The sequence below is a fragment of the Gorilla gorilla genome, chromosome 12 (assembly GCF_029281585.2).
Source record: "Gorilla gorilla gorilla isolate KB3781 chromosome 12, NHGRI_mGorGor1-v2.1_pri, whole genome shotgun sequence".
NCBI classification, from domain to species: domain Eukaryota; kingdom Metazoa; phylum Chordata; class Mammalia; order Primates; family Hominidae; genus Gorilla; species Gorilla gorilla.
In genome coordinates this window covers 111,182,490-111,205,142 of record NC_073236.2, presented here as the reverse complement: position 1 = coordinate 111,205,142, position 22,653 = coordinate 111,182,490, and the positions used below count along the sequence as shown (strand labels likewise).

Genomic DNA, 22,653 nt, shown 5'->3' with positions numbered 1-22,653 from the left:
AGGTCACTAGCCTCCCCAACCCTGCCTGCCTTCTTGTGTCTCAACTCCAGCTTTGTCCACCTCTGCCTAGAAAACTCCTTCTCAAACTTTAAAATCCACCTCAAGTGCCTCCTCTCTTTGAAACTTTAGATCCACTACCTTCTGGCTCTAGGTAGAACAGCTGTTCTTTTACATGTTCTTTCAGACTCATATGCATATGTGCATTAATAATAAAACACTTTTAATATGCCTGTCTCCCCCACTAGGATGTGAACTGCTCAAAGACAGGGACTGTCCTATTCCTTGTGGCCCAGCCAGGCCCAGCTCAGGGAGGTTAAGCAAGAGCTGTTGGGTCTAAGGCTCTCAGTGCAGTCTACCTTGGCTCTGAACTTCACCAGTGCAATCAGGTAAACCTTGGTCTCTTCCTTCCCCTAGCTAGATGTCCAAGTGACTCATGCCTTTTCCTAGAGGCCATAAACATGTCCCTGCTCAGATGCTAGTGCTGAGTTCGACTCTGCTATGTGGCTTTGCTGGTGTCCCCTTGCCTATCTCCATGTGGTCTCCATATGTCCCCTATATCCCTGGTCTACCCTGCTCTGTCCCTAATCATACAGGCTAGACTTGGCTTGACTTTGCCACTGCTCTGGTGACATCTCTCCTCTCCTCATCCACTCCTGTCCCTGCCACATCACTCCAGGGAAAAGCAAACTGAAATCCTCTCCCAACCACTGGTGCATTACGCCCTATGACAGGCACGATAATGGCCCTTAAAGATATCACGCCCTAATCCCTGGAACCTATAAATGTTACCTAATAAGAAAAAGAGGCCTTTGCAGATGTGATTCAATTAAGGATACTAAGGTCAGGTATGGAGGCTGAGGCAGGTGGATCGCTTGAGCTCAAGAGTTCGAGACCAGCCTGGGCAACGTGGCAAAACCCTGTCTCTACAAAAAAAGAAAAAAGAAAAATACAAAAATTTGCCGGGTGTGGTGGTGTACACCCATAGTCCCAGCTACTCAGGAGGTTGAGGTGAGATGGACTGCTTGAGCTTGGGAAGTCGAGACTGCAGTGAGCCGTGTTCTCGCCACTGCACTCCAGCCTGGGCGACACAGTGAGACCGTGTCTCAAAAAATTAATTAATTGATTAAGGATTCTGAGATGGAGAGATTATCCTGGATTATCCAGGTGGGCCCTAAATGAAATCACAAGTGTCTTATAAGTTAGAGGATGAGGAGCATTACACACACACACATACACACACACACACACACACACACACACAGAGACAGAGCCATGTGAAGCCACAGGCAAAGACTGGATGCAGCCATGAGCCAAGGAATGCCAGCAGCCACCAGGAACTGCAAAAGGCAAGGAGCAGTTTCTCCCCCAGAGCCTCTGGGGGGAGTGCAGCCCGGCTGCCACCTTGCTTTTGACCCAGTGATACTGATTTTGAACTTCTGGCCTCCAGAACTGTGGGAAAATAAATCTCTGTAGTTTTAAGCCACCCAGTTTGTGCTAATTTGTTACACCAGCCACAGGAAACTAATACAGGCCCCAAAGGGATTGACCTTGCTCTCCTAGTGTTTTTTTTTTTTTTTTTAACCCCGCTAGTTTTACAACTGGCTCAACTGCCTCACTCCTCTGGCTTCTTACAGCCCCTTTTTCTAAGGACCTGGACTAGTAACCACCATTTATTGAGCACCTACTACATGCCAGGTACTGAGGCTTCCATGGGCTACATCACTAATCCATGCAATAACCCTGTGAGATGGGTATTGAGGCCAAAAGAAGTCAGGTGACTTGCCCATGATCACACAGCTGCTAGAAAATGCCAGAGCTGGGATCTAAAAGCAGGTCTAACTCCAAAGCCTATGGCTGTGATCCTGCTGCCTCACTACTCAAGTAGGGGCCATCACTAGTTGACTGACTGCCAGTTCTCATGTGTTTTTCTCCAAAAGCCTATTGGCATCTCATACAAATAATAAGTGCTATTATATGGCAGGCATTGTGCTCAGGACTTTACATGCATTATTTTATTTTTCTCAACAGTGCAACTCCATGAGGTAAGAGCTATTATCATCCCTTTTTACTGACAAGGAAATTACTGCTAAGTGGTAGACCCGGCACCAGGCCCTGGGTTTCTGGGGTCCTGGACCAGTGTCATTTCCTCTGATCTGCTCAGCCTCTCATTTGCACCAGTGCCCTGGGCTGTAATTTGACTTGGACTTGGTTCAGACTTCTGAAAGGCCTCTGTGTTGTCCAAAGTTTGGAGGACTTCCATCAAGTTTATGTGTGGAGCTTGCTTGTTAGTTTCCAGAGGGTTCAAAACACCCACAGTGCTGCATAAATATTCCACTGCCCAGACATTCACAAACACCCTACCCACATCTTTAAAAGTCTCTCTATCTAGTCCTATCTGTGGCCTCCTCCTCTCCTCATTAGAAGCCTTGAGATAGTTACATTGCAAAATTAACATATTAAAACGAATTTGCAAAATATAAATTATTGTAATGCATTATAACAATGATAATATAAAAATTGGGAAAGAAGAAAAATGTTAAGGATTTCATCAAAATATGTGTCCTAAGTAAAGTCTTTTATAAAAATGCATCTCAGTGGAGGTGGATAGAGGGAAGAATGCCAGGGAAGACAGAAAGAATCAGGCAGAAAGCAAGATTCTCTATATTTATAAACCCTGAATACCTAAATGGGTTTATTTATAATCAGTGGTCATTTGCATGCCTTCATATGAAATGTTGAAAAACTTAATTGAAACAGCAATTCATACAGCACAGCCAACAGACAACAAGCTGCCTTTGGAAGTGAATGAGGACTCCCTGAATTTCCTGGATCATCTTGGTTCTTTATAGACTTTGCAAAGGAACAAGAACCCAACAAAAGGGAAAAAGAACTCTCCATGATAGTTGACAGCTGTATAATAATGAAAAGAGACCAGGACCTGGCCGGGTGCAGTGGCTCGCACCTATATTCCCAACGCTTTGGGAGGCCAAGGTGGGTGGATCGTTTGAGCTCAGGAGTTCAAGACAAGACTGGGCCACATGGTGAAACCCTATCTCTACCAAAAATAAAAAATAGCCAGGCTCTCAGCTACTAAAGAGGCTGAGGTGGGAGGGTCTCTTGAGCCTAAGAGTTGGAGGTTGCAGTGAGCCGAGATTGCACCATTGCACTCCAACCTGGGCGACAGAGTGAGACCTTGTCTCAAAAAAAGAAAAGAGAAAACAGGACCAGGAACAGAGAAATCTGGATTTCAGTCCTACCTCTTCCCTTATATGCTGTGTGATCCTGGACAAGGCACTTCCCATCTCTGACCTTCAGTTTTTTCCATCTGTAGGTAATCTCTATGGTACCTTCAAATTCTACCAGAATATTTTTAACTAAAATAGCATCATAGCTACGCTTCGCATTTTTGCTTTTGCTTTTCTTCTCACAGTCACATAATCAACCAAGAGAATGAGGCAAGGAGTTGTGGTTGCTGCTGAACACACACATTTATCTAGAGGGCAAATGTAGACTTTGGTTTAAATTCTTCTGATGAAACTGTGTCTCACACCCAAATCCCAAGTTTAACGGACTGCTCTTGAAATGCCAGCCGTGGCGGCCTTGCTAGGGAGGAGGCCCATGATGGCCTGTGTCTGAGTCTGTTTCATTGCAACACTCCCAGAAAGCCAGCCCTGTCATTAAGCTCACAAAGTAAACACTGTCCTCAGCAAAAGCCTGAGTTAGCAGTCACCTAAAGGCAACTGTGCTCCTTTAAGGGGAGAGCTTTCACCATTCATTGCTCCACCAGTGCCGGCCTTAAAACTTGAAATCAAACACAGGGCTCCCAAGGCGCTGGCCTTTCATCCAAAACCACCGAAGGCTGTGGGCAGGATTCAGAATTATGTTTCACCAGCTGGTCCAGGCCGCAGTTTGTCTGGGGAGAGAAACAGACACAGGGAACAAAGAGATGGAGGTGGGAAGGTGGTAAGAAAAGGGCCTTTCTGCTGTTATTGCCACAGAGCTATGGGTAGTATTAACATAATCAGAATATTTTACCCAGAAGTCCAGAATGTAGATGTATCAATAAGCATTTCTTGCCCCAAACATTTATCGTAGGCATATCAAGTTTTTACCATGTCATTTTGGTCTTTTTTTTTTGAGACAGAGTCTTGCTCTGTCACCCAGGCTGGAGTGCAATGGCACAATCACAGCTCACTGCAACCTTCACCTCCCAGGTTCAAGAGATTCTTCTGCCTCAGCCTCCTGAGTAGCTGGGATTACAGGCACCCACCACCACACCTGGCTAATTTTTGTTTTTTTTTGTTTTTTGTTTTTTGTTTTTTTTTGTTTTAGTAGAGACAGGGGTTTCACCATGTTGGCCAGTCTGGTCTCAAACTCCTGATCTCAGATGATCCGCCCTCCTCAGCCTCCCAAAGTGCTGGGATTACAGGCATGAGCCACTGCGCCCAGCCTGTTCTTGTTAATTAATATGCTTCTTCCTCATTATGTTAAAGCTGCATCTTGTGTGCGTGTACTGAACCCCCACCTAGCTGGCAAATTCTTCAAAGGCAGGAGAAGTTCCCATTGTTTAGTTTCCAAGCCCAACAAGGTGATTGGTGCTGAACTGAGCCAAGACAGGCAGACTGCCTTCACCAGGGAGTCAAGAGCAGCACCTTGGTGTATCTCCAATGCCCTTCTCCGGGGGTATCCAGTCCATCCCCATTATTTTTGTGGCCCACAAGGCAGTACCTCCTCCCCCAGGTCTGAGAAGACTGAGGAGGGTGTTATTAGGTTCCTACATGGCCCAGACTAGTTGATACCCCATCTGGGACTTGCTGAATAATGATAATAATAATAGCTAACATTTATTGAGCACTTACTATGTGCAGGCTCTGCTAAATACTTTATCTTGCAACACAATCCTCATGCCAGCCCTCTGAGATAGCACTTTTATCATCCCCACTTTACAAATGTAAAAACCGAGACTCAAAATACACAGCTAGGAGACGGTAGACCTGAGATTCTGGTCAGGGCTGACTGACGTGAATCCTGTGTTTGAACTCCTAGCATACGCTGCTTCCCAAACTAGTTTGTAAATTCTTTTGAGAGCAGAGATTCTATCTTTTTCTTTTCTGTACTCACAGAGCCTAGAAGAATCCTGAGCAACAGTGGACTCTTAGCATCTACCTGTTTCCTGACTGACTCATGAGCGATCCATGCCCATGGCAGTCAGAGATAAGAGTGACAAGAGGTTAGAGAGGGATCTGGCAAAGAAAGTTTGGAGAGCTGCTTATAGCCAGGTCAATTTAGGGTGAGGGAGTGTAGGCACAGAGGCCCCTCTCAGCAGTACTCAGAAGCTTCCAGAGCATCCTGAGCAGGAAGGTGGCCTTCCCTTCTCAAGGAGGACTCTCTAAGGAATAAGGAGGCATCCGAACATAGCAAGGGCAGAGGAGTGGCTATGGAGCCAAATCTCATTCAATGTCTCTGTCTTGGTGATCACTAAGAAGCCAGTGTTGCTCTCTGCAACAAGCTGCTCATCTGTTGTCCTGATTGACCTCCAGCTTAGAAAAATGCACAGTATCCAACTGTTCCTACACTTTGACTGCTCTGCAGGATTTTTTCCCTCTTCCTATATTGAACATGTGAAGGATTGCAGCCCTTTTTTTTCCTAATGGCTTATGTTTTGATGTTTTACCCATAAATCAATTATTTGGAACTGATAACACATTTCCCATAGGAAATCATATTGCTTAAAGAGGTTAGGATCTCAGGCTATGTCCTAATAGTCTTATTTTACCCATTGTTTATTCCTTTTTTTTAAAATTTTCTTATTTTAAGAGACAGAGTCTCCCTATTTTGCCTCCCACCTCAGTCTCCCAAAGTGCTGGGATTACAGACGTGAGCCACTGTGCCCAGCCTTTACCCATTATTAATAGCAGTGAGCCTGATGTACATATCACCTACAAATAATCATGTTCATAATAGGAAAAAATGTATTAGGTTGGTGCAAAGGTAATTGTGGTTTTTGCCATTATGAAACCGCAATTACTTTTGCACCAATCTAATATATTCCTAATTCTAACTCAGCACCCCACGACAGGGTTTCCCCTACCTGGGGAAGTAGAGATTTCTGGAGATGAGGTTAGCAGCACTCTGCTACCTCATAACTTTCTAACTGGGTTTGCAGAAGAGATCAGAACTTGAGGATATAAGATCATGCCAGCCTTATCAAAGAAGTCATGTCTGCAGAAGCAACAGGTTTGCAACACAATCATTGCAGCAACGATCCAGATACACACTGATATCTGTTGATTCAGGATGACACACATGAGGGTATGAGTCACACACCTGACCTCCTCAAGACAGCTTAAAAGTTCAAAGGGAGGCCGAGGCGGGCAGATCACGAGGTCAGGAGATTGAGACCATGCTCGCTAACATGGCGAAACCCTGTCTCTACTAAAAATACAAAAAATTAGCACGGCGTGGTGGCGGGCGCCTGTAATCCCAGCTACTCAGGAGGCTGAGGCAGGAGAATGGCGTGAACCCGGGAGGCGGAGCTTGCAGTGAGCCGAGATCACGCCACTACACTCCAGTGTGGGTGACAGAGCGAGACTCTGTCTCACAAAAAAATAAAAAATAAATAAAGGTCAAAGGGATTTCCACCATACTCAGCTTGTTAAATCTCTGAAGTGGAAAGATCAATACTCCTCTAGCCCAACTCCAGCCCAAGACTCCTTCCTATGCCTAGTACTCTGTGCTGAGAAACAGGGAGTCGCAGAAGGAACTCCTTCAAGAAGCTTCATATTCATTTAAAAAAAAAATCATTATAACAGCTACTTCTTTTTTTTTTAGTACTAACTTGAGGCCAAAGGCTTTATATGTTTTAATTTGTTAAATTCTCATAAAAACCCTATGTTTAGATTTAGCTTCACTTAGAATATAAGGAAACTGAGGTTTAGCATGATTAAGTAACTTACCTTACCTCACACAGCTAATACACGGAAAAATCAGGATTCAAAACCCAGTCTGTTGGGTGGGCACAGTGGCTCATGCCTGTAATCCCAGCACTTTGCAGGGGCCAAGGCAGGCAGATCACTTGAGATCAGGAGTTCAAGACCAGCCTGGCCAACATGGTGAAACCCCATCTCCACTAAAACATACAAAAATTAGGCAGGTGTGGTGGTGCGTGACTCTAGTCCCAGCTACTCGGGAGGCTGAGATGGGAGAATTGCTTGAACCTGGGAGGCAGAGGTTGCAGTGAGCCGAGATGGCGCCACTGCACTCCAGCCTGGGCAACAGAGCAAAACTCCATCTCAAAAACAAAAAACAAACAACAAAAAAAAAACCCAGTCTGTGACATCACACTATACCCCATAAATATGTACAATTATTGTGTCAATTAAAAACAAAATTTTAAAAATAAAAAATAAAAATAAGTAACATTTTAAAAACCCAGTCTGTTTGCAACTCCAGAGTCCAGGCTATTAACTGCTATGGTATAACTGTTTTTCCAGAGGTATGGAGGAAACATCAAAAGATTATAAAACATAGTCACTGTTAAGTATGTCAAACTTATGTATTTTTATTTAAATAATAATCTTGAAATTGATACAGTATACGCTGGATCATCAGGCAGTACAACTATAACTAAGTCCTGTCACACAATATAAAGGCTCCCTTTTCTGTTGATTTCTAGCCAAGAGGAGGCCAAACAAATACCATGATGGCTCACTGAAAGAATGAGGGTTTTAGGCCGGGCACGGTGGCTGATGCCTGTAATCTCAGCACTTTGGGAGGCCAAGGCAGGAGGATTACCTGAGGTCAGGAGTTCAAGACCAGCCTGGCCAACATGGTGAAACTCCATCTTTACTAAAAATACAAAAATTAGCTGGGCATGTTGGCAAGTACCTGTAATCCTAGCTACTCAGGAGGGTGAGGCAGAAGAATTGCTTGAAACAACTGGGAGGCGGAGGTTGCAGAAAGCCGAGATCACGCCACTGCACTCCAGCCTGGGTGACAAAAGCGAAACTCTGTCTCAAAAAAAAAAAAAGAATGAGGGTTTTACAGTAAGTTGAACAGAAGCAAGTCATGGGAGCTTCTCCATGAAGTCACGTAGCACACAGCAGTACAGGCATGCTGAGCACAGAAGGACCTTCCCTTAGGTGTCGTCCTCACACTGGGAGCAGACATATTACACAGATCTCATTATACTGTAACCAGCATTGCACACCATGTTGACTCATCATTTTGAGAATGAGCTACTTGGCTGTTAAACTGCCTCAGTCTCTAGTGAGAATTGTTGAAAAGTAAAATTTTTTCCCAAGTCTCCCCTTAGCTATTTTTCTTTCTTTCTTTCTTTCTTTTTTTTTTTTTGTTAGTAGGGACCGGATTTTGCCATGTTGGCCACACTGGTCTCGAACTCCTGGCCTCAAGCAATGCGCCCGCCTTGGCCTCCCAAAGTGCTGGGACTACAGTGTTTTTCTTTCTTGATGATGCAATATTTAGTCATAAATATCCTCTGAAATCTTCTCATTGTCCTAATTAAAAGAAGAAACTTTTAAGAAACCAGAAGATAGAAGCCTGCTAGACCAGTCCTCCCATATGAGTCGAACATCAAAGTCGTTTATGAAAAAGGAAGAATCACAAAGTTTCAGTTTGTTACAACATTAGAGTAAGAGAGAAAGAAGCATAGAAAAAGCAGTACAAATAGGAAGCACAAAATAAGGTTATAGAAATGAATCCAAATTTCAGTAATCATAGTAAATGTAAATGGATCAAATTGGCCTTTAAAAGTACAAAAAAAGTTAGAGTTTTAAATATTAGAAATCCAGATATATACTTTTTATAAGAGGCTTGCTAAACTGTAAGGATCAAGAATGACAGAAAGTATAAGTATGTAAAAAATAGAGGCTGAGCACAGTGGCTCACATCTGTAATCCCAGTGCTTTGTAGTACTGGGAGTTGAAGACTAGACCTGGCAACATAGTAAGATCCCATCTCTACAAAAAATACAAAAATTAGCCAGGCATCATGGTATGTGCCTATGCTCCCAGCTACTGGGGAGGCTGAGATGGGAGACTTGCTTGAGCCCAGGAGTTTGAGGCTTCAATGAACTGTGATTGCACCACTGCACTCCAGCCTGGGTGACAGAGCAAGACCCTGTCTCAAAAAAGTAATAATAATAATATATATTTTTTAAATTAGCTGGTCACAGCAGCATGTACCTGTAGTCCCAGCTACTTGGGAGCCTGAGGCAAAAGGAGTGCCTGAGCCCAAGGAGTTCAAGGCTGCAGTGAGCCAAATGCCACCGCACTCCAGCCTAGGTAACAGAGCAAGACTCTGTCTCTAATACAAATTAAAAATAAAAGTGAAAATAAAATATATCTGGCAAATAGCCACCCCTTCAAAAAAGCTAATGTTGTTGATATTAATATGAGACAAATGAGTTTAAGACAAAAAGCATTTTTAGGGATGAAATGAGTCACTATATTTGATAAAAAATTCACTGGAGGCCGGGTGCAGTGTCTCATGCCTGTAATCCCAGCACTTTGGAAGGCCGAGGAGGGCAGATCACAAGGTCAGGAGATCGAGACCATCCTGGCTAACACGGTGAAACCCCGTCTCTACTAAAAATACAAAAAATTAGCCCACGTGGTGGCGGGCGCCTGTAGTCCCAGCTACTCGGGAGGCTGAGGCAGGAGATTGGCATGAACCTGGGAGCCGGAGCTTGCAGTGAGCTGAGGTAGCGCCACTGTAGTCTGGCCTGGGCAAAAGAGTGAGACTGTCTCAAAAAAAAAATTTTTTTTTTCACTGGAGAGCTATAACAACTCTAAACTTATATGTCCTTAATAACATATCTTCAAAGTATGTAATCTAAAAATTGATAAAACTTTGTTTCAAATTGAAAACATACATGATGATGAGGATAAAAAAACTGAGGAAGGAAGGAGAGAATAAACATATGTTGAGGGCTTACTATTTGCCAAGACTGTGCCAAATGCTAGGGAAACAAGGATGTGGAGACATAGTTTCTCCCCCCATAAAACTTCCATATGGAAATAATGTATAATGTGATAAAGGTTATAACAGTGGGATATACACTCTTTTTTTTTTTTTTTCTTGAGACGGCATCTTGCTCTGTCATCAGGCTGGAGTGCAGTGACACAATCTCGGCTCACTGTAACCTCTGCCTCCCAGGTTCAAGGATTCCCCTGCTTCAGCCTCCCGAGTAGCTGGGATTACAGGCACGCACCCCCACACCCGGCTACTTTTTTGTATTTTTTAGTAGAGACGGGGTTTCACCATGTTGGCCAGGGTGGTCTTGATCTCCTGACCTTGTGATCTGCCTGCCTCGGCCTCCCAAAGTGCTGGGATTACAGGCGTGAGCCACCACACCCGGCCCAAGGGATATACACTCTTATAATGAATGATGGAAGACAGGATGAAGTTACTATCTGAATCAGAAGAGGAGGAGGTAAAGGAAAACTCATATAGAAATATTTTGAAACGGTCTTAAAGGATGAGTAGGAGTTCACCAGATAGACAAGGGGCAGAGGGGTGAGGACTAGTGAGAAGAGCATGTCAAACAGAGGAAACAACTCACACCACCAGCCAGAGAGGTAAGAAAGCATAGCATGTACAGAGGTCTAAAGCATTGGATAAGTAAATTGAGGAAGAAAAAACATTTTTACTGGTAACGATTTCACATGCATGAAGCCTTAGTTTCAGTGACATTTACACACACCAGAAAGAAGAACTGGACAAGGTTCCTCTTCGGCATAAAAGTCACTAGAAAAATATAACTAATCACATGGGGGATGGGAGGAGTTTAGAAAGCTACCAGTTTAATTTCCCTTGGCAAATCCTGCAGTGCAGATTTGCTAAGTTCCAGTGTAATGCACTCTGGTGATGTCATTTTAGCCTCGGATGATTGCACATCCCAAACAACCATGTGACTAATACCCTCTGGCTGTCACCAAAAGTCTAAACAATACGAGCAGCAGTGCTCAGCCTCAGCGTGCTAGCAAGCTGCCTTAGTTCCTCACTTTCAAATTACAATCTGACTTGTTACATGTAATAAACAGGAGGTGAGAAAGGAGAAAGAAAAACAAGTGTGGAAACTATTCCATAGTAGTGCTATGACCTAACACATCCATTTGATTTCAGTTGGCAAGGGAAGCAGAAGATCCAGTTTGACACAAGAAATCAAGAATGGTTGCACAACAGGCTGAGTTGGGAACATCCTTTATATATTGTCAGTCTCTACCGTGGCCGGTAATTCACTCAATTGTGAGCAAAATATCTTACAGGGTAGCCAAAAGGTTTTAGAAAATAATGTGCACTTTTTTTTTTATTTTTTTCCCCTTTCATACCTAGTCCGGCAGAATAATCTGCACTTTAGAAGGGACAGCTTTTCTTTCTTTTAGACAAAACTGTGCCCCTTTATTTTGGATCCCATTTATGCTGATACTTTTAACTAAGCAATTTTCTCATGTGCAGTGGGAATTGACACCTATCTAACCAATTTTTATTTTGTTGATGAAAACTGAAAGCGGAAGCTAGAAGAATGGGGGGATTGTCCTCTTTTCTATATATTTTTTTCTTTTTGATGTCCTTTACTTCAAGTTAAGCCTGGTGTTTGCTTTAATCACAGCAGAAAGCATTTTCCATTTCAGGGAAAGGAGAGAACAGGCCATAAACCCTGTCCCGTTTGTTCTCCAACTACCCATTTTTGTCCTTTGCCCTGCCATGTCTTTTCCCCCTCGTTTGCTTCTCCTTTCTTTGTTGATTTCTCAGTTCTTTTCTGGCCTCACTCAAAATGGCAGAAATTATGCAACCTAGTACTTTTTTACACAAGCTCCTTTAGTGTCAAGGATTCATCAAGTGCCTGCCATGTGCCAGAACTGTTCTAGATGCCGAGAATACTACCATGAATGAAATAGACAGAAATCCCGGCTGTCATTGGGCTTTGTCTGAGGGCCACTGGGGACGGCCTCTCTCAAAGGAAGTGATAGCTGAGCTGGGATCTGAGTCATGAAGAGGAGTGAGCCCAGGGGACAACAGCTGCAAGAGTGTTCCAACGGGAGAGACCAGCCCAGCAAAAAGGAGAAGCATGAGTCTGGTGCATTCCAGGGACAGGAAGGAATGGGGCAGGGTGCCTTTAAGAGAAAAGCATCAGTTTGGATGAAGAGGGATGTAGGGTCGGGAATACAAAATAAGAGTAATTATGGCTGGGCACAATAGCTCACACCTGTAATCCCAGGACTTTGGGAGGCCAAGGTGGGCGGATCACTTGAGGTCAGGAGTTAGAGACCAGCCTGGCCAACATGGCGAAACCCCGTCTCTACCAAAAATACAAAAATTAGCTAGGCCTGGTGGTACGTGCCTGTAATCCCAGCTACTTGGGAGGCTGAGGCAGGAGGCACAGGTTGCAGTAAACCAAGATTGCGCCACTGCACTCCAGCCTGGGCAAAAGAGTGAAAGTGTGTCTCAAAAAAAAAAAAAAAAAAAGAGAGAGAGAGAGAGAAATTAGCTTAGGGTGAAAGGCATTTTGCCCACAACAAAGGAGGGATTCCTCTAGATCCACCAGATGGAGGAAGGTTTGAGAGAACAAAGATGATGGTTGGGTTCCAGGGTCTGAGTAGAAGCAGGAGAAGGAATCCTCTTTTTTTTTTTTTTGAGACGGAGTCTCGCTCTGTCGCCCAGGCTAGAGTGCAGTGGTGTGATCTCGGCTCACTGCAAGCTCCGCCCCCCGGGTTCACCCCATTCTCCTGCCCCAGCCTCCCTAGTAGCTGGGACTACAGGCACCCGCCACCACGCCCGGCTAATTTTTTGTATTTTTAGTAGAGACCGGGTTTCACCGTGTTAGCCAGGACGGTCTGGATCTCCTGACCTCATGATCTGCCCTCCTTGGCCTCCCAAAGTGCTAGGATTACAGGTGTGAGCCACCGCGCTCAGCCGGAATCCTCTCTTTCTTTAGAGGTGTGAAGAGTGGGAACTGGGGACGAGTAACTCAGAGAGGCAAGGCCAGGTTCATGGAAGACTGAAGGGACAAATGGATTGATGGCAACACACAGAGATGCACACTTATGCAGTCACATGTGCACAAAGCGACAGCAGGCGCCTTTTCAAAGTATGCCGGGTTGAGTGAAATGACCTAAACGTATCTTTTTATACAGTAAGCAGGAGGGCAGAGACCCTCTTTTTATAGACTACATTCTCAACATTTTTAAAAACATTTATTCCTGGCCGGGCACTGTAGCTCACGTCTGTAATCCCAGCACTTTGGCAGGCTGAGGCGGGAGGATCACTTGAGGTCAGGAGTTCAAAACCAGCCTGGCCAAAATAGCGAAACCCCATCTCTACTTGAAAAATAAAATACAAAAATCATCTGGGCATGGTGGCGCAGGCCTGTAGCCCCAGCTACTCAAGAGGCTAAGGCAGGAGAATTGCTTGAACCTGGCAGAGGGAAGCTGCAGTGAGCTGAGATCGCACCACTGCACTCCAGCCTGGGGGACAGAGTAAGACTCTGTCTCAAAGAAAAAAAAGAAAAAATTGTTCCTTTTCAGTAAACATAAAAACCACATACCCTTGTTTAAAATGGTTTGAAATTTCAAACTAAATAGAGTGACTGGAAAAAACATGCGGGCAATTTCAGAGTATGTTTCTTCAAGTTACTTAAGCCTCCTCCGCCCAGACTTTGGTCTGGAACCTTCTGATCTACCCGCTTTCCAGGTGAATCCCAGCTGAGCTGCTACAGCCTGGTAAGTGTTGCCAGATCTGCATAGCAGCCTCGGGCTGGGCTCATTAACTCGAAAGGAAAAAGAAAAAGGCAACAACTTAGTGGGCTGCCAAAACTGGTTTTTTCGTTTGTTTGTTTTTGTTTTTCTTTTTGTTTTTGTTTTTAGGCAGGATCTCACCATATCGTCCAGGCTGGAGCGCAATGGCGAGATGTCACTCACTGCAACCTCCACCTCCCAGGTTTAAGCCATTCTCCTGCCTCAGCCTCCTGAGAAGCTGGGATTACGGGCGCCCACCACCATACCTGGCTAATTTTTGTATTTTTCAGTAGAGACAGGGTCTCGCCATGTTGGTCATGCTGGTCTCGAACTCCTGACCTCAAGTGATCCGCCCACCTTGGCCTTCCAAAGTATTGGGATTATAGGGGTGAGCTACCGTGCCCAGCCCAAAGCTGTCTTTAAAAATATATCTGTGGATTTAGCCGAATGAAGGAGATGAATGCTGAGTTATGAAGAGAGAGCTTTGCCTTGCTTCAGAGAGCAAAGCTTGGCTTAGTGACTAAAAGTTTCTGGAAAAAAGTTTCAGAAAAAGATTTCATTTAAAAAAAAAAAAAGTCAGCCGGGCACAGTGGCTCATGCCTATAATCCCAGCATTTTGGGAGGCCAAAGGGGGCAGATCGCCTGAGGTCAGGAGTTTGAGACCAGCCTGGCCAACGTGGTGAAACCCTGTCTCTACTAAAAATACAAAAATTAGCCAGGCGTGAAGGCACCTGTCATCCCAGCTACTCGGGAGGCTAAGGCAGGAGAATATCTTGGACCCAGGAGGCAGAGGTTGCAATGAACTGAGATCATGCCACTCCACTCCAGCCTGGACAATAAGAACAAGACTCCGTATCAAAAAATAAAAATAAAACCCACCAAAGATGAGAACTTTCTGACTAGTGGAAGTAGTTGACACCCAGCACTGCAGGTGAGCTATGGTATAAAGCAGGTACCTGACCTGGGTCTAAGGTCCCTTCTAATTTTACATTCTATGAATTAATCTATATCTAAAGACCATGAGCACAGTATTGAATGAAGATGTTCACAAACATTGTCATTCTTTCTCTCTCTTCAGAAATAGCTAGATAAAAAGAACTATCAACATCACTAGCCATCAGAGTAATGCAAATCAAAACCATGATCAGATACCACTTCCCACTCACCAGGATGGCTATAATAAAAAAGACAGATAATAACAAGTGTTGGTGAGGATATGGAGAAACCAGAACCCTCACACATGGCTGGCAGGAATGCAAAATGGTATAGCCAGTTTGAAAAATAATCTAGCAATTCCTCAAAAAGTTAAATGTCTCCCAGCACTTTGGGAGGCTGAGGCGAGTGGATCACAAGATCAGGAGTTCAAAACCAGCCTGACCAACATGATGAAACCCCATCTGTACTAAAAGCATAAAAATTAGCTGGGCGTGGTGGTGCACGCCTGTAATCCCAGCTACTCAGGAGGCTGAGGCAGGAGAATCGCTTGAACACGGGAGGTGGAGGTTGCAGTGAGCTGAGATTGCGCCATCGCACTCTAGCCTGCATGACAGAGACAGACTCCGTCTAAAAAAAAGAAAAAAAAGAAAAGAAAACTACTCTCACAGAAAAATGAGAGGCAAAATTTCAGCACGACTTCTATTTGTAATTTGCTAATTAAAGTGGGCATTCTACCATGTAAATATCTGTGCCTGAATTCTGACACAGCCTTTTTTAAAAAGAATGATTTATCCTAAACTTCCAGATAGTAGCACCGTGAAATGCAAACAGCAGAGACCTCTGACCTGTATTCCACGTTTAACAAACACACACAAAGCTGATTAAAAGACATGGAGGTGGCCGGGCACAGTGGCTCACGCCTGTAATCCCAACACTTTGGGAGGCCAAGGCATGTGGATCACCTGAGGTCAGGAGTTCAAGACCAGCCTGGGCAACATGGTGAAACCCCGTCTCTACTAAAAATACAAACTAGCTGGGTGCGGTGGCGTGTGCCTGTAATCCCAGCTACTCAGGAGGCTGAGCCAAGAGAATCGCCTGAGCCCGGGAGGTGGAGGTTGCAGCGAGCTGAAATTGCACCATTGCACTTCAGCCTGGGTGACAAAGCAAGACTCTTTCTCAGAAAAAAAAAAAAAAAAAAAAAAAAGACATAGGGGTGCCTCTGGCCCTGGGATCCAGCCCCTCCATGCTGGTCCAGTGCAACTCATGACCCTAAACATTTCTTCTTGAGATAACACCATTCAGGATTCACAGAAACACTTCTGTATCTCTCTTGCCCTATGTCTTCAAAACAAAAAGCTTTGTGGGTTGTGTTGCTGCTGACATTAGCGGAAAAAAATGGCTTTGCAAAGATTTGAGTGGCAGAAACTCTTACATAAAAAAGGACAAATTAATTAAGTTGTCAAATTCCTCCTTTCAGAGAATATGAATGCAATAGATTCTTGCATTACCAAGTATCATTGGCTAGGAATGCTGAGGATCCCTTTTCCAGCTTCTCTGTTTTCCAACTCCGAGTTCTGGAGGTACTTGGGAATTAAGTGGCATTTGCAACAGTTGCACATTGTGCATTGTGACCATGGATATTTTGCAATAGCAAACAATTCTTATTACGTTGTTTTTTCCCCCAAGACAAGGTCTGGCTCTGTCGTCCAGGCTAGAGTGCAGTGGCACAATCTCAGCTCACTGCAACCTCCACCTCCTAGTCTCAACCATCCTCCCACCTCAGCCTCCCAAATTGCTGGGATTACAGGCGTGCACCACCACGTCCGGCTATTTTTTGTATTTTTTGTAGAGATGGGGTTTCACCATATTGTCCAGGATGGTGGCTCATGCCTGTAATCCAGCACTTGGGAGGCCTAGGTGAGAGGACAGCTTGAGCCAAGGACTTCAAGATCAGCCTGGGCAATACAGTGAGACCTCTTAAAAAAAAAAAAAAGTTCGGCTTTATTTAAATGATTTTTATTTAAAATGTTGGTATTCATATATTTTTATTTTGCCTTCTAATTTTAATAGGCATATTTTAAAACAATAATTTTCTTGAAGATATACAAAGTAATTATGATCTTAAAATTTACAATCACTTTAACTTACATTTTGATGAAAATATGCTCAAATTTTAAACACAATTACCTTCATTTTTAACTTGTTACATTATTACTATCAATTGAACACAAATTACATGAAAATCTTTATTGTAACAACATAGTGGTTTTCCTGAAATGGAGAAAATAAAATAAATGTTGTGGAATACATAAATAAAAACATAAATAATGTCTTTTATTAATCATAGAAAATGTCATTAGCTCCTCTAAACATGTGCAATAGTAACTAAAAATTAGCCATCTTTTTTTGCAGTCTTTCATAATACTTTATCAATACCATAGCTTTACAAATGTTTTTAATGGACCAGGCACAGTGGCTCACACCTGTAATCCCAGCGCTTTGGGAGGCCGAGGCAGGAGGATCATGAGGTCAGGAGTTCGAGACCAGCCTGGCCAACATAGTGAAACCCCATGTCTACTAAAAATACAAAAAATTAGCTGGGCGTGGTGTCAGGCGCCCGTAATTCCAGTGACTCAGGAGGCTGAGGCAGGAAAATCGCTTGAACTGGGGAGGCGGAGGTTGCAGTGAGCTGAGATCGCGCCGTTGCACTCCAGCCTGGGCAACAAGTGAAACTCCTGTCTCAAAACAAAACAAAACAAAACAAATGTTTTTAATGATGTTATGGATTTGTCAAGATTGAAGTATAGAGCACATTTTGTTTAAAATGTTTTGGCTTTCGGCCAGGTGCAGTGGCTCACGCCTGTAAATCCAGCACTTTGGGAGGCTGAGGCAGCCAGATCATTTGAGGTCAGGAGTTCCAGACCAGCCTGGCCAACATGGTGAAACCCTGTTGGCTGGGTGAGGTGGCGGGTGCCTATAATCCCAGCTACTCAGGAGGCTGAGGCAAGAGAATCGCTTGAACCCAGGAGGCGGAGGTTGCAGTGAGCTGAGATCGTGCCACTGCACTACAGCATAGGTGACAGAGCAAGACTCTGTCCCCCACCCCCAAAAAAAGAAAGGCCAGGTGCAGTGGCTCATGCCTGTAAATCCAGCACTTTGGGAGGCCAAGGCAGGCGGATCACAAGGTCAGGAGATTGAGACCATGCTCGCTAACACAGCAAAACCCCATCTCTACTAAAAATACAAAAAACTAGCTGGGCATGGTGGCAGGCGCCTGTAGTCCCAGCTACTCGGGAGGCTGAGGCAGGAGAATGGCGTGAACCCAGGAGGCGGAGCTTGCAGTGAGCCAAGATCGTGCCACTGCACTGCGGCCTGGGCGAGAGACTCTGTCTCGGGAAAAAAAAAAAAAGAAAAAGAAAAAGAAAACGACATCCCCCCCAGGCAGACATAATACAAAGGAGACCCTTTCTTCCCTGCAGAATCAGCCCTGCACCAGGGAGCCAGACTCAGCAAGAGAAGCCAGGGCTGGATTTTTATCCCTAATGTCCCTCTTGGTTGGGCACCTGGCACAGGGCACAAGCTGCACTCCCATATAAGTGGCTCTGGCCTAGGCAATGGCATCACACTAGAGTAAGGAAAGTGACCCAACTTGTAGTGGCAGGCATATTAGAGCAGAGATTCCAAAATTTCATTTCATATATTCCTAGGTGCCTCTGACCCCCACCCCCAAACCACAGATCAACCACAGGAGGTCCTTTTCACCTGCTGTGTAATAGAGGGTTTTTGTTTATGTTTCTGTTTTAGTGGAAGGGATTTTACAACTTTTAAAATATATGTATATATGTTTAACCCCTGATCTACTCCCACCACACAGCCACATCATGGTCCCTGGAGGCAATGGAATAGGAAGGACAGCAGTTGGGGCTGGGAGGGCAGGGGGAGGCAGACTTTTCAGGGACATCCAAAGCCACTGACTTTTGTCCCCTACTCCAGCGGGTGTGCTCCTCTCCTTGACCTCACCAGGCACCATACTTCATAGTTACTTAGAATTTTTGAAGACCTTGGCTGGGGGGTCTCTCTGATAAATCCAAATTACTACGCTTTTGTTAAACCTTTTACATGCCAAAGCAGGCAAACAACAGATATTTTTTAACATCTACATTTGAAAACCATTCTGGGTATACTTCACTGTAATATACAGCCAGCAAAGCAACCATAACATTTCCTCATTTTCCTGAGTAAATTTAGAAGCAAACATTTTCAGAATGTGAAATTAAATAACAAAGGTCATAGGACAATGAATAATATGCTGTGTGTGTGGTTAATTATACTTGTTCTAAAAAAAAGTCATTCTAGCCTCTCTATAAAAATTGTGTGTGTAGCTATTTCACTTTGAAATGTCATAGGGTTACTCTGTTTCAAAAAGAAAATGGAAAAGCATAAAGATATTTATTTAACCCTGAAAGAAAATATTTCTTAAGAGAATGTAATGTTTAATTCCATATTGTTTCCCTTTGTCCTGCGGCTGGTTTATAAATATGGAAGGCACAATTCTTTGTGCTATTGAAATTAAGGGTTCACGGTATTTTTTGTCTTTTCAGGGAAAAGAATCAAACAATTTAGATACAGAAAAGACATGATTCTTTCAACAGCTACTAAAATCTGACAAGCCATTTTAATCATAAGGTAGATAGCATTATAATTTAATCTTTTCCGTGATGAGATAATCTGTACTTTTAACTTCAAACAAGATGCTTAATATTTAATAGTTCAGATTTCAAAAGTGAAACATGTCTGAAATACTTGAATGAAAGTCACTTGTCTACCTATTTTTTATTTCTGCTGTAATTAAAGCAGGGAACTTAATTGCAAGTGAACTCATTCTAATACTCCAATAAGACAAAATAAGCAAGCCATGTTATTAATAGCGATGACAGAAGTGATCGCTCTGGGCAGTCTGGCAAATACTTACCTGTGACTGGGAGGTTCACCTAAAAAAAGCCACACTGAGGTCACTTTTGCTTTTTTGGGTAATTTCGCCCTACCATGCTCTGAGAGATCAGAGAAGGATTTTTCCTCTAAACTTTTTCTCTTATTGTCCTAGGATTTACACTCTTGCTTCTTCCAATTGGTGTATCAAACATTACTAGACACCTACTAAGCGCCAGACACTTTCCTAGCTGTTAGGAATAGAAAGAGAAAGAATATGGTCTGCAGTCCAGGAGCTCAGGCTAGAGCATTCTATGCTATGTGCTATGCTAGAGGCACGCACAAGGCTCCTGGTCCAGCCCAGCCCTCAGATTCTGCGTCCAGAGCAGATATTCAGTTTCTTCACCTGGAAAATTTCTCTAGGGTCGATCTAAATTCTAAAATGTATATGATTCTAGTTAGCGGCTCATATTATTTCAAATAAGGTGTTTAATAGCTAAATTGTATGCAGCTATAGTTACTTTTTTTGTTTTGTTTTTTGTTTGTTTGTTTTTTGGGACAGGCTCTCACCCTGTTGCCCAGGCTGGAGTGCAGGGGCACGATCTCATCTCACTGCAGCCTCCACCTCCCGGGTTCAAGAGATTCTCATACCTCAGCCTCAGGCACGCACAACCACGCCCAGCTAATTTTTGTATTTTTAGTAGAGATGGGTTTTCACCATGTTGCCCAGGCTGGTCTCAAACTCCTGAGCCCAAACGAACTGCCTGCCTCTGCCTCCCAAAGTGCAGGATTACAGGTGTGAGCCACCACACCTGGCCAGCCATAGTACTTCTATAATGTTGATGCCAGAGTCTCTTCTCGGCTCCTCTGAGTGTTTTATGTTATTAACCTACTTAAAATCTCACATTTACATTTTATTTGTTGGGGGGAGGTGTTGTTGCGGGTAGTTTGAGAGTGTGTTACCCCTTCAATCCACCTTCCTTTGATGGAGAATGATTTTATCTTATTCAAGTTACCCATTTGCCACAGATTCATAGTCTAAAAAAATTTACTTGTCTTTGATCCTTTTGAAATGAACAAAATGAGTAGGAGACACACTCCTATTTTAGAAAAGAGAGGACTTAAAGTGGTTCTATCTTGCGATTTATTGGGCGGGTTCTTGCCAGTGAATGAAGCTGATCCCGGCCACAGCTTGGTTTGAATCATCCAAGCTCACGGGGTTTGCTGATTCGGGAATCACTCTGTTCTCTACAGCTCTTCTGCTGGCCACTTCTGAATAAGTAGAACCATTCTCCAGCTTGAGTGTTATTTTTTTGTTTTGTTTTGTTTGAAGAGGTTTCAAGAAGACCAAGGCAAAATCAGATGAATTGTAGATCAGTGAATTTCAACTGGGAATTAAGAGGGATAAAATCTTTTTCAAACTACACAGAGCTCCCCACCCCACCCCTGTCCCCATCCCTATCCATAGCAGCATTCAAGAATCACTGCAATAAAGAGTGAAAATAGGCCGGGCGCGATGGCTTACGTCTGTAATCCTAGCACTTTGGGAGGCCGAGGTGGGCGGATTGCCTGAGCTCCGGTGTTTGAGACCAGCTAGGGCAACATGGTGAAACCCTGTCTCTACTAAAATACCATTAAAAAAAAAAAAAAAATTAGGCAGGCATGGCAGCATGCGCCTGTACTCCCAGCTACTTGGGAGGCTGAGACAGGAGAATGGCGTGAACCTGGGAGGCGGAGCTTGCAGTGAGCAGAGATTGTGCCACTCTACTCCAGCCTGGCGACAGAGCAAGACTCCGTCTCAAAAAAAAAAAAAAATAGTGAGTGAAAATAGGAGTCAGAACCTGGAGCCCAGGGTTCCATCGACGGTTCTGTCACCACCTCTCCGGCTGCTCTGTGATCCTGGTTTACATTCTGGTCATACATGAATCTGCTCATCTGCATATTTTGAGTTAAAATAAATAAAAATTTTAAGTGATTTAAATTCCAAAGAATAAAATATGTAATGAAAAAGCTGTAATAGGAATGATATATTTAGACTGCCTACTAAACTCACCCAAAAAAACAAACAGCAAAGTTGGTTTAATTCCTTTCTTTCAGTAAGTCTTGTTCCCCGCTCAAGGAAATAATTTATTTAACTATAGCTGGGTTCCGGAAGATCCAGTTTCCAGCGATCCCCATTCATTGAGGTGCAATTTGGATATGTTCTCCAAACTCCTAGGGCAGCTCCCTTTACCTGGATGCATGGTAGAGAGCTGATAGGGCCCCACAGAGCCAGGCGTTTACAAGTCCACAGAAGGGTAGGTGTGTAGCTGAGAGTCCCTTAGGAAATATCTCAAAGATCTTTGGGATTCCTGACCAAAAGCATTTTCTCCTTAGCTTTATCTAGGAAGTTTTATCTTTAGTTGAGACTTTATTCAGACAATGCTTGTTCTCCAAAGTGTTCTCAAAGACAGCAGCTCTTGTCCGGCCCCTCTTGGGGTCACATGTCTCCTTGGCTAGCCACCCTGCACCATGCCAGTACAAAACATTCTCCTGTGACCCACCCAGTTTTCATATTTGATTATCTGGCCTCACAGACTGGCAAAGTTAGTGGTCACACACCTGGAGTGGAATAAGGCAAATTATGAAGGTACTGTTTATGAATAAACTAATTAAAGTAGCTTGTCTGTGGTCTCCCCATAAATGAGTCGCCAGCTCAGGACTAGAGCAGGGGTCAGTGAACTGCATCCCCTTGGGCCAAATGTGGCCAGGAGCCTGTTTTTGTACCAGGAGCAAAAAATGGTTTTTATATTTTCAAAGGGTTGTATAAAAAATAAATAATAGACTGGGCGCAGTGGCTTATGCCTATAATCCCAGCACTTTGGGAGGCCAAGGTGGACAGATTACTTGAGGCCAGGACTTCCAGACCAGTGACTAAGATGGCAAAAACCTGTCTCTACTAAAAATACAAAAATTAGCCAGGCGTGGTGGTGCATGCCTGTAGTCCCAGCTTCTACGGAGGCTGAGGCAGGAGAATCGCTTAAACCTGGGA

The 22,653-nt window shown here is 43.8% G+C and overlaps 1 protein-coding gene across 18 annotated transcripts in view; it reads right to left on the bottom strand.

Annotated features, from left to right (window-relative positions):
• Nucleotides 1-3,469: 3,469 nt before the first annotated feature.
• LOC129531541 (uncharacterized) overlaps nucleotides 3,470-22,653 on the bottom strand; it is a 40,290-nt gene continuing 21,106 nt past the window's right edge. For 7 of the 18 annotated variants that reach the window (XR_010130021.1, XR_008676779.2, XR_010130018.1 and 4 more), the window contains one exon: nucleotides 3,470-3,913. Coding sequence is in view for 3 of the 18 variants with exons in the window: in XM_063695980.1 (XP_063552050.1) it covers nucleotides 3,809-3,913 (105 nt within the window). In the remaining 15 variants the exon portion in view is untranslated. Of the gene's footprint in view, nucleotides 3,914-16,721; nucleotides 17,429-21,463; nucleotides 21,558-22,653 lie in introns of those variants that run through there. The other 11 variants (XR_010130016.1, XR_010130027.1, XR_008676781.2 and 8 more) reach the window with 2 other exon arrangements.